General features: G+C 35.4%; 3 protein-coding genes across 3 annotated transcripts; 2 read left to right on the top strand and 1 right to left on the bottom strand.

Moving 5' to 3' along the window:
* Positions 1-197: 197 nt before the first annotated feature.
* LOC128218209 (zinc finger protein 271-like) lies at positions 198-7,433 on the top strand. Its single transcript, XM_052925808.1, has 6 exons — positions 198-317; positions 1,290-1,394; positions 3,238-3,472; positions 3,749-3,905; positions 4,439-4,659; positions 5,032-7,433. Exons 2-6 carry the CDS (start codon positions 1,296-1,298, stop codon positions 7,011-7,013), a joined length of 2,694 nt encoding a protein of 897 aa, XP_052781768.1. The 5' UTR covers positions 198-317; positions 1,290-1,295; the 3' UTR covers positions 7,014-7,433.
* A 1,496-nt stretch (positions 7,434-8,929) lies between these two features.
* LOC128218210 (uncharacterized) lies at positions 8,930-11,355 on the top strand. Its single transcript, XM_052925809.1, has 3 exons — positions 8,930-9,361; positions 9,595-9,791; positions 10,010-11,355. Exons 1-3 carry the CDS (start codon positions 9,047-9,049, stop codon positions 11,061-11,063), a joined length of 1,566 nt encoding a protein of 521 aa, XP_052781769.1. The 5' UTR covers positions 8,930-9,046; the 3' UTR covers positions 11,064-11,355.
* A 1,229-nt stretch (positions 11,356-12,584) lies between these two features.
* On the bottom strand, positions 12,585-15,325 carry LOC128215873 (uncharacterized). Its single transcript, XM_052922483.1, has 3 exons — positions 14,909-15,325; positions 14,404-14,567; positions 12,585-13,931 (listed from the first exon to the last, which is right to left on the bottom strand). The coding sequence occupies exons 1-3, from the start codon at positions 15,323-15,325 to the stop codon at positions 13,793-13,795; spliced, it is 720 nt and encodes a 239-aa protein (XP_052778443.1). The 3' UTR covers positions 12,585-13,792.
* Positions 15,326-15,882: the final 557 nt, after the last annotated feature.

The raw sequence follows: 15,882 nt of genomic DNA, 5'->3' as shown, positions 1-15,882 counted from the left end.
AAATAAGTGTTTTCCTTATAAATATATATATATATGTTATTGGTCTTAGATATTACCCATGATTATCCAATGTTAGGATATTTACAATGCACGGGTAACTTGGTGAAAAAAGTTGATCTGTGGATGCGGGGAACCTTCAAGGAACCTGTAAACGGAATTTGAATTCCCGCTTTTGTGGTCACGAGGTCTTATTCCGCTGGGCATGATGGGTACCAGAAACGCAATGGACGCCATTGGAGGGTGAAACAAATTTACCGAATAACTTGTCAAAGTTTGGAGTAAATGTTCGGTTTGAGCCTAAATTGAAACTACCACATGTAAGTTTAGGTGTAACAATGTTCACACATGTATGATTTTTCATATTTCATGGACGTGTAATGACAGTTTTGTTTAAATATGCTTACCCGAGTTTTACGCCCAAGATTCGTTCTCAATCAACGTCGTACTTTGTTATTTTGTCAGAAAACATTGTCTCGTAACGCTGTTCTACCTTTTCAGTATTTAATCGGTATTGCCATTCATATGTATGAATGAAGTTATTAATTTGACTATTGAATGTATGATTATAATTTTATTAACACAATTATCAATAGTGATTTATTAAAAAAAAAAAATTAAGAACTATTATTTTCAACCTAATGGTGGAGTCAACAAATACACTGGCCTGCTCACATTTGACATTTAATATGGAGGTAGGGCGAGAATAATTTCCATCATAGTCGTCTGACAGGGCGAGAAAGATTCTCAAAATTCAAATATTAATCCTTTTTCATGTTCCAAATCGAAAAGATTGGGATAAACATTTTAATTAGAATACTGGATGTAAACTGTCAAATCGAAACCGTCAATGTGAACTCACATTGGGCATGTAATTTATTATATTTTTTTCATATCAAAGTAAATGGCCATTTTTAAGCAATGAAGAAAAAGGTTTGTTTCTAGTTTCCATCTGGTTCATATTTGTTATTGCTATTTGAAAACGTATGTGAACCTTTGAACATTCTTGACAAAATATAACCGTTTGAACATTCATGACCGTTTGTTTCTCATATTGTGTACATCTTTTTGTTAGTTTCTTGCTGTGGTTTTACACAGCAATCTAATTAAATTCAATGTATACCAACTGGCACTGGTTTTACAATACTATCATATGGTATAAAGACAAGACTTATAAACTTAATTTCTTTTAAATATCCTGACCTTCAATCTGCTGTTTTGGCAGTGGAAACAAAAAGGTTTTATTCTGTGCCCTGATTCTGGTTTAAACAGTCTTTTTTATTTTTTCCTAGATCAGAATGAGTGGGGAAGCCCAAAATGAGATTGTTGTGCATACGCAGCCGGATGTAGAAGCTCTAGTTCAGGCTGCTGTCAGTGTACTCACAAATGATATGCAGGTATACTGACTTACTGGTATTTTACATTAGCATTTTTAGCTCACCTGAGCACGACAAGCTCAAGGTGAGCTATGAGGATCGGTTCTTTGTCTGGCATCCACCCATCAACAATTGCTTAAAAGACATCTTTTCTGAAATCATAAGGCCAATTTCATTGAAACTTCTCAGGAAGCAACCTAGGGTGACCATCTACAAAAATACAGCAACACTTTGCAATATCCCAACAACAACAAAATGACTTCCCGTTTTACTTTTAAAAAATATCAATTGATTGTAAATTCACATGACACTTTTTTTGGTCACCACCTAAAAAAGGACTCACAAGAATAACCAAAAAACGGCTGGGCTTTCTCTTCTACTTTAAAAAATCTTTCTGAAGTATACATTTCTCCAGCTATAATGTGAAATCATTTATATTCGTTGGCTTGAAACTCGTGGTTTTTCGAAAAAGGTCAAGTTTGTGGGTACATGGCTTTAATGGCCCTCTTGTTTACTTTAATTATGCAGACAATAGTACTGTCTGCATTCATTTCTGCATTATTTATCAGTTTACAAAAGGCCTGGAAAAAACCAACAGAATTTTTGTAATGTATGTAATAGTAAGTTCTGGTACTATAATTTTATTTTCAAATATTTATGATTACCGTAACCTTAAAGCTGCACTCTCACAGATTCACCGTTTTGACAACTTATTTATATTTTGTCTTGGAATGAGCAAATTTTGTGGAGACATGTGATATAAGAAGGCTATCTAAAAATTAGATAGCAATTGTTCATTGTTGTGGTGGAGAATTATTTTTTTTATGACTAATAGTGTTACTTACATTTTAAGAAAATTTAAATTTTCGTCTGTGTTTCAAACAATTGAGATTGTTGTATTGTAGGTAACCTTATATGACTAAATTGAATCCATTGATGCCAAAATCCGCTGATTCTGATAAAAAAATATTTAACAAAAACTAACAGAATTGTCTATCTGTGTAAGTGCAGCTTTAAAGATAAGGCCACACCAAATTGATGTTCTGGTCATCGGATTGTTCTAAAAAAATAAGATTAATTTTTTGAAGTGATAATATACCCCGGTACATGTTTGAACTTATCTGAAATGGTAAAATTTCCAAATTCCAATACTGAACTTAGTTTCGCAAGTAGATTTGAACAGCAGATTATGAAACTGCAAACCTGTGATATTCACAAATACAAAATTGGTAACACTGCAAATTCATGTTATACTGGACTGGTGTATCTGTTTCGTGATTAAATTCACAGGTTCGCACCTTTACACCAATTTTTTGTTTTATTAATCACTTGTTTGTAATCTGTAGAAACTTCAACATTAGTCATTGCTGTTAAATATTATGATTTCCTGCGATTTAAATTTGATCCAAATATCATGGTCAAATTGTAAGTGAATGAATTACACAGTCATTGTTATTTGAATGTGGATATACATTTGTTTTACATTTATGCTGTATAATCTCACAATTAGTTTTCGGTATATTCGGTATGGTTTACAGTCATTAAGTTAAAATTAAAGGCTTTAATCAATTAGATAAGGATAAGAAACAGTGAATACTTGTCTCCTTCAGCAGTGTTATGACAGGTTTATGAAAAAATAACCCCAGCAGCATTTGTTATTTTGCAGAGTCAAAAAATAATTGATTATTTTTTTTTTGAATTTTATAAATTATATAAATATTGATGAGCTAGATGTAAATTTGGTGTGACCTTTCAGTTTAGCTGATAAATGTGATAATTTTTCTTCATCCTCAAGAATCGTTTATAAATATATAAATGCATCTCTATAAATGTTCAAGAATTTAAATCTCAAATGATTTTTTAGATAGCTCATGAAGCAAATGGCCTTCAGCATGTCCAGGTCAGCGGTGGTGCGGACCCCAACACGGTTCAGCTCCTGGTGGACACATGCTCCACCAACGTGCAGGAACGACTGTACATGTGTACTGATTGTAACCTGGGTTTCTACGGAGAGCGGGGAGAGGAGGAATGGCGCTGGCATCTCCGACAACATCGGCCACACAAGTGTGATCTCTGCTCGGAGGCGTTCATGGAGAAAGGTGAGGCATTTACTGGGATACTCCAGGATGATTTACTTTTCACCTCCAGTAAAATCCCAGTTTGATTTTCAAAGAGTAAATTGTTTTAAAAATAAAAGTATAAAAATTATTACCGTATGATAAGGACATTGTTAAATAGATCTTTAAATAATGTGTTTAGAATAACATATATTTGATTTCTGATTTTGAAGATTTTTTAAAAAACAAAGCAGTCGCAAACATGCTTCAGGGCAGATAATCCTGTTTCCATGCTAATTGTATTGAAATAATTTTCAGATACGCTGAAGACACATATGCGAACCCACACTATGCAGATGCCATACATCTGTGAAAAATGTGGGTCAGCCTACAGCCTCAAGTCTAACCTTCTGCAGCATATGAAGACTCACGATGACATTGTCTACACATGCTCTGAATGTAGTGTAACATTCAAGTAAGTAAAATAGGGAGCTAATAGTAGCGCAGTCCAAGTCTTAAATTCATTATTTCTTTCTGAAAACCTATAATACTTAAACATACATGTATGTATCAGCAGGATGTTATATTTGGACTAATTTTGTATGGGAATCTCAGGGTTTTGGCTCTGACCGAAGTGAATTGGTTTGAAATCTCCATGTAAGCCCAAGGCACGCATTCAAGCCAATTTGAAAATAAATCGCTGTAGATGGGACTGATATTTATTATTATAATAAAACATTCTTTAAAACAAGGTTTTATCTCTAGGTAATAACCAAAAACAAGTAACTTTCAAATGCAATAAATGTAGTTGATGTTAAAAGTGATTTCTGTACATCGTGATTTGATTGAAACTTTGTGTCAAGTTGATTGAAATGAGTAAAAGAGATGTTGATATTCCATCTGACCTGCCAGAAAAGTGTTAAGTGTTTATGAGTGGAAACAAATATTGTCCTGTAATGTATTGAATGTGATAATCATGTTCATCAAAAATTCTTTCTTTTGTTGCAGGAATGATGGGGCTTTGCAGAAGCACATGAAGGCATGCCACATCGGGGAGCCAGTGAGCGTGTTCCAGTGTGACCAGTGCCAGAAGACGTTTCAGCACCAGAAGAACCTTGCTCAGCATATGAAACTTCACCAGGGCAACCCTAAGCAGTTCAAGTGTCCTGAGTGTCCCGCCACATACAGCTACAAGTGCCACCTCACCAGACATCTCATGATCCATACAGGTACTTGCAGTCAGTGAAAAGGAGAATTTGGATCTAAAAACACAATTTTGATCAAGCCTTGTATTTCTATAATGCTAATTGTCAATAATTTATTAAATAAACCCAATTTGGAATTTGTTTTAATCGGAAAAAGCCAAGTAACAATGAAGATAGTTCTGGGCTTGCTGGCTAGTGCCAATTTTAACCTGTGTGCTTGATGTACATAAAGTTATGCTTAACTTATGCTTTAAATACAAATAAATCTGTGGTGTGTTAAGTTATTTAATATATATAAAATAGAACAAGGATATGCCAGTTGTGATTGATATGAAAAAAACCCAGTAACAGTTGATTATATCTCAAATGATGTAAAACAATGTATAAATATTTCAGGGGATAAGCCATACAAGTGTAAGATCTGTAGCAAAGCCTTCAATAGGAACGCTCATCTTGTTCGGCACCGCAAGATCCACTCTGAAGCCGACAAGGAATGGAAATGTTCGCAGTGCGGGTTTGCTTTCTGGGAACGAAGTGATCTTCTTCGTCATATTCGCTCACATGAGGGCAACAGGCCTTTCACATGTGAATTCTGTAGTCAAACATTTGTATGGAAAAGGTACATGTATAAGCATTTGCTTGGATATCACAAAGAGGAGAACAGGCACTTCTGTCCTGACTGCTGTAAGTGTCTTGATACAGAAGAGGCTCTGGTTGAACATGAGAGCACAGTGCATGCAAACAAGCGAGCTCTGACTCATACATGTGAAATCTGTGACATGGAGTTCCACTTCAAGTATAAGCTAGATGAACATATGTTCCAACATACAGGCAGGAAGGCTCACTCCTGCAATAAATGTAGCGAGAAGTTTATTAGCAAAAAGGAGCTTGACAGGCATCTTGCCGAGCACTCCCAAGTTGTCTCATTCAGTTGCAACCCTTGTGAAAAGTCATTCGAAACCATAGATGAGTTACAGAGGCATATTAAGATCCATGTTGGCACAGGAAGGTTTCTGTGTTCCATTTGTTCACAGACATTCAAATGGAAGAGTCAACTGACAAACCATATGGCCGTTCACTCAAATATCCGTGACTTTACTTGCACAATCTGCATGAATAAGTTTAAGAGGAAGAGAGACCTGACACGCCATATAAAGGTGTTTCATGACACAAATCCACCTTTTACTTGTACTGACTGTAATGAAGATTTTCATTCTGCTGAAGGATTGCATTCACATAATACAGAAACCCATTGGAAAAGGGCTGATGAAATTGATAACTACTTCAGCTGTACCAAGTGTAGCGGAATGTTTAAAATCAAAAGAGACCTTGATCTACATGTTAGCAAGGTGCATCCTCCAAGACCATACTTATGCAAACTTTGCTCAAAGAGGTTCACAATGATGAAGTTTTTAAGCAAACATTTTGAGTTGAAACATGAAGATGTAGAAATGATTGAAGACACCAACTTTGTCATAAAGCCACAAAATGATGTTCATATTCAAGCAGTAAGGGTTGACCAGTCTGAATATCAAAGCATAGATGAGTTAATCAGAAATGCTACTCAAGATGTGGAAAACCATATGGAAACTGAACAGACTGATCTTGACAAGGATGGAACTATGGAACAAGAGGTCCACATGGTCAGTGATCAGAATGAAGGGTTAGTATTTCAGACCGAAGAGATAAATGGCACAGAAAATTTAGCGGACTCGGAAACAATTGTAGAAGGCATAACTGAACAGCCAATGTCAGAAGCCATAACACTAGCTCAGCTTTCTCAGCAAGTCACAAATGAAGTTCTGATCCCAGTGTTTCTGCAGGAAAATTCACAGGAACAACAAATACATGAAAGTCAGCATGTGTCTCTGAACTCTTCAATGACTCATGTGACAGTTCAAACCTCTGCTGGAAATCAAACCAAGCCACAAATTATTTCCATTGGCCCAAAGGTCGTGAAAGTAGATAATCCACAGACAAGGTCACTGCTTACACAAAGTGGATTGTCTCTACAACAACAGCCTGTTAAAAATCGTCATGTAAATGCTCCCAAAGTGAGCACACCACAATGTATCAAGATAATTAGACAAATACAGAACTCCGGAGGTATAGTACAGCAATCACCTCCTCCTGTGACCCAACAGATACAAATCAGAAATCCCAGAACCAACCAGCATATGGTGATATCAGCATCACAATCCCAGCCCTCCCAGATACATGTGCCAAGTTCAAGCCTGCCTGTGTCAAGTGTAGCCCATGTAACAAATGTTGCATCTTCCACAAGCATGCAGCTTAATCTCTCCGACTTCATGGAAGTTCCTGTATCAGTTGTGTCTGCTGAAAACATTGAGCATATCGAAAACATCATAAATGCATGATTCACCAAGTGAGTCATTTGATAAGATAAACTTGTTTTTGGCTTATTATGATGTTTGAGTTTTTTATGATTTCTCAAACCTTGATCGAGTTATATTTTAATTATATATTATAATTGATAACAGTTATGAAACTGTGTGACTGATTTGCTGTTAAGGGTTAATAACTTCAAAAGATATTTGGTTTAAAAGTACACATTTGTTTCTATGATGTTACAGTTCATGGATTTATGTTAATAAAATGTATGCATGCGAGTGTTTCAATATTGAATCCCCTTGAAAGCAGTTGATAGTTTGAATAATACTCTGTTTATGAATTTAATCTTTATTTTAATGATTATAATCATTTAATCTGATATTGTTTTAATAAGATTTTAACTGTAATTTCTATTTTCTGGAATATTAATAAATTGATGAGCATGATTGTCTTCGATGGTTTTAAGTTCAGGATAAATCGCCTTATCAGGACGAGAGCTTAAACTTTAGACTATTGTACTATACAGGTTTAAAAGTTTTTTGTTTGAGCATTTGCATTTCAGTAGGCAGTACCTTGATATGAATATAATGTATGGAACCATTTCTAAGCCCATTGACCCTGACTTGGGCATGAATCGCTGGATGAAACAGACCCCGGATGTTTTCAGGATTGACAATTCTCGGCTGTAAAAACCGCTGTCTCGTAGTTCCGGTATTCTTATTCGTTTCTGCTAGCACCTTGTCAAGACTATATATGGGGGTGGCATGAAACCCAATATGCTCTACAGGTATTTCATCGTTTTTGAATTTTTTTGTAAAAGGAATTCAATACAACAGAATTGTCGAACATCATCCAAAGACCACACTTGAAGGTCATTGCAGCTGTGCAATACGGTATAAAACGCAGCGATTAATGCAGCCAATATAAACATATAGGGAAAACGCAGCGGTTGCGCAGCCAATATAGACATATAGGGAAAAGGTGTTAATGGCTCTTTTGCGGGGGTTCAAGTGTCATTAATTAAACAAACTTTGGATTCATTTATTAAATGTCATTGTTGACAAAAACAACATGCTGAAAGAGATATTTGAGAAATGTACACTATTTATTGAGAAAATATAAACAAATGACGGAGGTATTTTTGAAGTTGCAAAATTCATTAACGAACTAACTTTGAATTCTATTATGAAGTAACTCATAACAGAACACTTTTATTTAGAATCTTAATAGAAATGCAGAATTGAAACGATCTAGATCTATCTATCAATGTGAAGATACTTCTTTTACTCTTTGACTTCTTTTACTTGCGTTAATGCTGTCTTCGTAATAACTTACTGAAATTAGAATGAACATTAAAGAACGAGCATGTTATAACATTTGTAATTTTGTACATTATTTTTTTTGTGAAGCAGTAGTCACAATATAACGTCGCCCTGTAAGTAATAATTCATTGGTAAAAAACCTTCGAAATATCTCATTATTTTATTCAATATTCGTTTTCTGTTTATGAAAGGTGCACACCGATAAACTTTTATGACTGTTATTATACGGACACGTATCAGATATTAGCACCTGCCCCTCGTTAAATACATGACAAACGGATTAGCACGTTTATTGATACACACAGCTACTTTTGGTCCATGATTACATCATGCGGACAAGATTTAGGTCTATGTTAAAGACGATTAGTGAAAGACTCTTTGGATTAAAAAACAACAACAACACATTTAACACATGTGTGCTTACTATAATAGGATGTTAGAACATTTTAACCCTTAGCTTCAAAGTGTGCGTACTTTTTTTTTTATTTGTTTTATGCAATAAACATATTGAAGACCTAACAAATAAATTGTCTTTTTACATACCACTTAAACGAATTTTGCCGATTTTTTAATACAAAGTTGTGCCTGGTAAAATATTTGTTACCTTTCTATATGTATTGTCCTTTCCGATAACTCGATTATCTTTCCCTGAATACTCTTCAAGTGGGCATGCGCAAAAAGCGGAAATTTACTTCCGGGGACTACACAAACCAGGAAGTAAACAGCAACAAGTGAAAATGGAAAGTAAAGATTCAAAACTAATAAAGAAAACGGGCAGGAAAACCCCTAAGTACTGTTGTATTTGTAAAGGAATTTACAGAGGAAAGGTTATTGATGGGAGAAAAGTGTCATTGCACCGTTTTCCTCAGAACAAACGTTTAAAACGTGTGTGGGTGCAGCGATGTAAAACGGTCATGAGATCGTTCCAGTGGAATGAACACAGACGATTGTGTAGTGAGCATTTTGTTGGCTTCAGAGGACCTTCATTCCAGCATACACTTCCATCTATGTTTCCAACTGAGACTGGTGCTACCAAAACCTTCCAGCCAACGGTATTTTTTATTTCTTATATTAGTTTAAGTTCTTCCTTACATGCACCTCAAAATGAATTATGTTATATCAACGGTGCTTAAAAACAATGTCACAGCACTTATTTGTAAATTTTGTAATTTAAGAAATGATTAAAGAATTGTTTTCAAATACAGCCTGGAAAAATGTGTACCATATAGCCTGGCAGATTTTGTACTAAAACATTTATCTTATACAGTTTCATTTGCAATTTCAGCTCCTTGATGAAGACGTAGGTGATGATGATGATGGTGATACGGTCAATGACGATTTAGACCTAGAACTGTCAAATGATGATAGTATACAGCCACAACTGTCATTTGTATCCCCTTCCGGGCATGCCATTGATACCTCTGTCCACCTGCATGATTACTGCATGGGACCAGTACTACAGCCACAGAATCAGTCCTTTAGGTATTGTTCAATATATATATATATTGCTTCTTGTGCTATGAAATCGATCTGATAAGTTAATTACTTCTGATCATTTTTCTTCATTCTTTAACAAAAATAGGAAAATTTAAGTGTTTGTAAATGTTTAAGGCCAAAAAAACAAACATTTGGTTAGGGTTACCAGACTGTACATGTAAGATGTGGTAAATGGGTACATGATCAATTTGTATATGTTTCAGATGTTGTGACACACAGACTGAGAACAACTGTGCAGTGATGGAAGTACAAACTGAAGAAAGTTTCCTGGGAAAAACAGCAGACTTCAGTTCACAAACAGAACATTCTACTAGAGACTTTGGTGTACAATGTCAGCTACCTATGCTCACATATGATGACGTAAAATACAATGACGATTTGGTCAGTTTTTACACCGGAATCCCTAATCGAGTTGTGTTTGAAGCTTTGTTTGATGAAATCAAGGATGAAGCTGAAGTGCGGACATCAAGGCGGAAACTTAACTATAAAGATTCAGATGGAGGACGGCCAAGAACTCTAAGTGTTCTGGATGAATTTTTCATGGTGCTGATGCGCCTACGTCTAGGTCTGTTATTTGAAGATCCAGGTACTAGGTTTTGCATATCCACTTCACAATGTAGTGACATTGTTGAAAGATGGATCAACTATTTACATGTACAATTATCCTTTCTTGTTCAATGGCCATCTCGTGAGGTAGTGAAAAATAACATGCCTGAACAATTTAAAGAGAAATATTCTAACACTAGAATTATTATCGACTGCACTGAAATTTACAGTGAAACATCCAGTTCTCTTTCTTTGAAAAGTTTAATGTACAGTGATTACAAGTCTCACATGACTCATAAGATTTTGGTGGGTATAAGCCCAAATGGTGTTGTAACTTTTGTTTCTGACTGTTGGGTGGGCTGTACCAGTGACAAGAAACTCACAGAAAAATGTGGACTCTTGGACTTGCTTGAAGAAGGAGACGCCATAATGGTTGATAAGGGTTTCACTATTACAGACCTTACTACTCCAAGAGGCATTCATCTCATTATTCCACCATTTAAACAGAAAGGAAAACAATTCTCTAAACGTGAGGTTCTCCTTACAAAAGATATTGCAAGTTTACGAATACATGTTGAAAGGCAAATGGAGAGAATCAAGAACTTTCGAATATTGCATGGCAATATTCCTATAACACAGTCAAGGAGAATTTCTAAAGTGTTCAAAATATGCACATATTTGACAAATCTATGGCCACCACTTGTTCAATAATAACTCATGTGTCAATGAAAGCGTTTGTATATATCAAGCATTAGATTTAGGGATAAAAACTTGTATACTTCTAACTAGAACAATGAAATTACAATTTTGTTTTAAAATCATTTTTTCGAGCAAGTTATATGATAACATATGAGATTACACATTTGATTCAGGTTTGACAAAAATGGATAAGGAAATATGCTCATGTGAATGGATTTCAAGATTTGATTTGAAACATGTATGCATTAACTGATCAATTTATTGATATAATTTTTTGTTTGTGAAACATCTGCTTTGTATTTTGTGGTTTTATTATTTGTAACATTTCTAAGAATAAAAGTCAAAGATCACTTATTAAGTTTGGCTCTGAAATGAGTTTTTTTTTATTTGCCATGTGTAATTGATCTACCACGTACTTCAAATCATTAGTATTGAATTGCTTAAAGGATTTTTCAGTATGAACCATTTTCATATCAGTTTCATAATTGAACTAAGTGGAAATAAGAATAGGCAAGAGTGCCATAGATCAAACTGAAATGCCCGACAAATGTTAACTTTAAGATACATTAGATTAAAAAAACTAGCCCCATGCTAAATATGTCCCAATGTTTAAAGGGACTGTACACCAGATTGGCACCAATAAAGTTTTTTTCTGTAACAAATCTCAGGACAAATTATTTAATAAAATGTTTTACTCTTCTGATATGATAATGGTAAAGAAATACCAAAATGTAAAAGAAAATTGAGCTATGGATTGAACTAGTGTCACCAAAATAGCTGTCCAGTGTTGTATCCACTTTGCTACGAAGGCTTATCCGAAACCATATGAATGCTTAAGCTAATATACCTTACTTGGTTATATCCCATGATATCATCAACTAGCAAATCACGCATAAGAATGAATTCTACTAGGTATACATACCCAGTAAAAAAAATTAATGGAGAAATATGGAAAAAATAATGCGAAAATAAATTAATTGTATACTACGGTATGTGGTACTTCAGTTAGTTAGTTTCAATGCATTGTACACATTGATACCAAGTTTATGTCAGTTTTTGACAAGTTTCTTTTTTTTTTTTCGATATTTCATCACACGGTGTATAGCCCCTTTAAGTTTTGCACCCTGCAAACATAAGAAAGTAACACTCATTTGTTGTTTTTAATTAGCAAGTCAGAAAAGGAGAACAACTCGACAGTCTTGAGTTATGGGCCGTGCAGTAGCTACATGCAAACCAATATTCAATTGAACATCTTCAATTGTTTTAGAGTAAAACTCAGCTACTTCTTTAAACAATGGCAATATAAACGCTATCACTATCCTGCACACAAAATGCAATAATAACACACTTGAAAGGTTAAACATATGTCCATTTATTAAGCTCAGAAATACATCCCTGAAAACTAGATAAATGGAAAGGAAAAGTAGAAAAGGTCAAACATAAAACAAGGAAATAATTAAAGTAGATTTACAGCATCGCATAATCACAATATGTTGACAAAAGTACACATACTTTCAAAATACTGCCCAAAATTTAGATTTACAACTTTTTTATTCATGGTTTCAAATTATAGTAACAATACAGTCATTTTGGAGTTTCATTTTGAATATAGTTATGAAAATAACTGAAAGCAAACAAGATATTCACATAAATTGCCATTATTGATCATTCAAATGTACATGTATAAACAACACATAACTAGACGATGTACAAATCAATTGAACAGACTCATTCCCCTTTTAACACGTTGTGCGTACAGTTCAGGAATGTATGATTCAAGGCAAAATCTGTCAAGTTGACACAACATTTTCAGCCAAAATGATTCACAAAATGCAATTCTCTGTATAGAAAGACCTACACATGTCCAAACTACAAAATCACACCATTTCCTCCCGGTGATTCCCATCTGCCCTTGGACCTGGTAGTAATATTTGTGTGTTTCCTTGAGTAACACCTTGCCATTCTCTAACTGACAAAAAAAATCATTGTCTTCACAGCATTCCTCAGGCGTTTGCATCCTCCATTTCTTAGAGGCAGGACACTTAATCTCAACCAGACCAACACTTTCTGTACAATGTGAACAGAACACAAGCCCATCTGGACTGGCACCAAGGTAGGGTCTGTCGGCACATACAACTAGACCACTGTCTTTAACTGCTAGTCCTTTGTGGTCAGTTTGCATTGCTTTCGCATACATTCTCTTTGCAGCCTTCTCATGTTTAATTCCATATTCTGTGTACTTGCTTGTGAAATTGGAATACAACATCTGCCGCAGGAGTCCGTCAGGTTCAGTTGATTCTTTCCTACGACAGATGCTGCCAAAGTTTGAAGCTGTTAGGCGTTCTTTTCTGGCCTCTTGCCATTTCCCACTTTTTTGGCCCCTTGTTAAGATTTCAGTTAATTGAATTTCTTCAGCGCTTTGCTTCAAAGAGTCAAAATGATCCAAAAACACTGTCTTACTAGAACTGTCCCTCAAGTTTACACTATCATGGTAGTTGAATGGCACAGAATGTAACACAGGGAGATCTGGTTCATTTTCAGTTGTTTCAATTTCAAAGTTTTTTAACCAGCCTACATTCAACTTCGAACCAACCAGTTTCTGCCTAAATCTGTCAATGTTAACAGTGCATCCATTGATAGAGTTCAGTTCATGGTTTTTGTTTACAGAAACTTTACGTACTGACACGTTGTACAGTTTCTTCTTTGAGAACATAAGATCTTCAGATTTCCTAGGCGACAGCTTACGTTTCCGTGGTGCAGACAGCATGCTGAAGTTGTTCCAGGCACAGGGTTTGGATGTTGGAGCAAGGGTTTTTTTTACGCGTCAGGTCTTCAAGTCCATACAGCAGGGCACCAATATGGTTGCAGCATTCACCTTCACTAGATGAAAATAAAAAAATTCATTTACATGTGTGCCTTTTTACTTGTTATACTTACATGTATATTCCAAAACATTAAAGTTTGAAAATGGAGGTGAATACACAGTATTTTACACTTAGTATTTCCTGGTAGGCCATGAACATACAAAACACAAACAGTGCCATAAGTAAACACCAACACGGTGAAGGGAGTTCATTGAATCAATACATAAGCTCGCCTGTTCTTTCATTCAGAAAAAAATAGCAAAACTCAGCTAACCATGAAAGCCAAAATTATGACAGTTATAACATGTGCTTTTTTGTCTCTTGTAACAAGTGTACCAAGTTTGATAAGAAGATATGAAATAGTTTGAAGAATGCCCCAAGTTTAAGTATTTGATAATACTGACAAAATAGCCTAGCGTGTGTGGGTTTGACACCTTTCATCAATGCAGATCAGAGACTTTGATTTATCACAAATTAATTCAACTTACCCAGCTGGACAGTTGCAGAACGCGGAGTGTATGCAGCCAGTCACTTTCGACAGAAGGATCCAGGGTTGGTACTCTGGTGACTTTCTTTTGTCTGCAGTTGGAAATGATGGCAGCACGGAAGCTTGAACATAACAGTGGCTGCACTCTTCGCTTATGAGATGGACCTGAAGAATAAATTATAAATAATATTTTAATTTAAATGACAATAAATAAACAACATACATCATAGAACATATGAAAATTGTACAAAATACATTATTTTTTTTTAAAATTAAGATAAGTATATAGTCAGTGTGGTTCGACACATACATGTGCTTGCATCCACCACACCCCCCTTAATTGTGGCTAGCCCCGCCTACATAAAAATGTTGAGTACATTTTTCACACCAAATTATTTTTATGTCCAAGTCAAAATAGTCCCCTTGAGCTAATTATATAACTAGATGAAGTAAACATGGCAGAAAAAACAGCCTCAGACTTATTATAAACTCACTATTTGACATACCTCAACTTTCTGTACATGTCCGTCCACATAATAAGTCCTCGCCTTCAATTGACGTTTCGAGTCTCTTTTCAGTACAATGTAGTTGTATATATCCTTTTCCTCTACAGCAGGAAACAGATCAATAGTGGACTTCCATGCCTTCAGTGTTGATGGCGGTGGAAGACCCTCGCCACATGGGAGGATAAAGCGTTCGGTTGCTCTTCTCTCTCTTTCTTCCCGATCTCTCTCCTCCAGCACGCGTTTGTCAGTTATAGAAAGTCTATATGCGCCTTTAATCCTCTCAATCAATTCGCATTTAAGACCTGATACATTCAATTTCCGGTTCGCAAGGTATCTTTTCAAATCGACGACCTTAAATGGTGTCAACTCATTGTTATTCATACACGCCCCAGTGATCTCATTGTCTACGTCGGCCATCTTGCAAAATGTATTCCCCGGAAGTAGGAAATGGAGTAGCCTCCCTTAGAAATCAGGGGAAGTAACCAAGTTATCGGAAAGGACAATACCATCATCAACATTTTGGTTGTAACATTATGTTATTGTTTTTAATATCAAATATTAAAAATTCTAGAGTTTTACTTTAAGAAGTGAAATTTATTTACAAAGACAAAACTAGTTTCATCCACTGCATAATCCCTTAATGAGCCCCACACGAGAGGCGACGCAGCTACCGCAGCTAGGAATTTCAAGACGAGGCGTATCAGCAGCTGGGAAGGCAGAAAAAAATTAACTCGCTAAAAAAAAATGATATTTGCATTAAAAGTGATCAACATCGGGTAAGTTTATGTTTTAAATAACAAATTCACTTACCTTCTAAATAACGGAATATTCTTATTGCAGGGTTTGATGATATACATGACTTTTAACGAAAATCGTAAATGACAAGGTATACTGTCATGTATCTTAACATGTACACTGTGTATAAAAATGCGCAACACAAATACTGGAAAGGACAGGCTGGTCAAATGCCAGAA

This window comes from Mya arenaria, chromosome 14 (genome assembly GCF_026914265.1).
Source record: "Mya arenaria isolate MELC-2E11 chromosome 14, ASM2691426v1".
Taxonomy (NCBI): Eukaryota; Metazoa; Mollusca; class Bivalvia; order Myida; family Myidae; genus Mya; species Mya arenaria.
The sequence above is the reverse complement of the archived record's forward strand: the minus strand, read 5'-3'. Positions and strand labels throughout refer to the sequence as shown.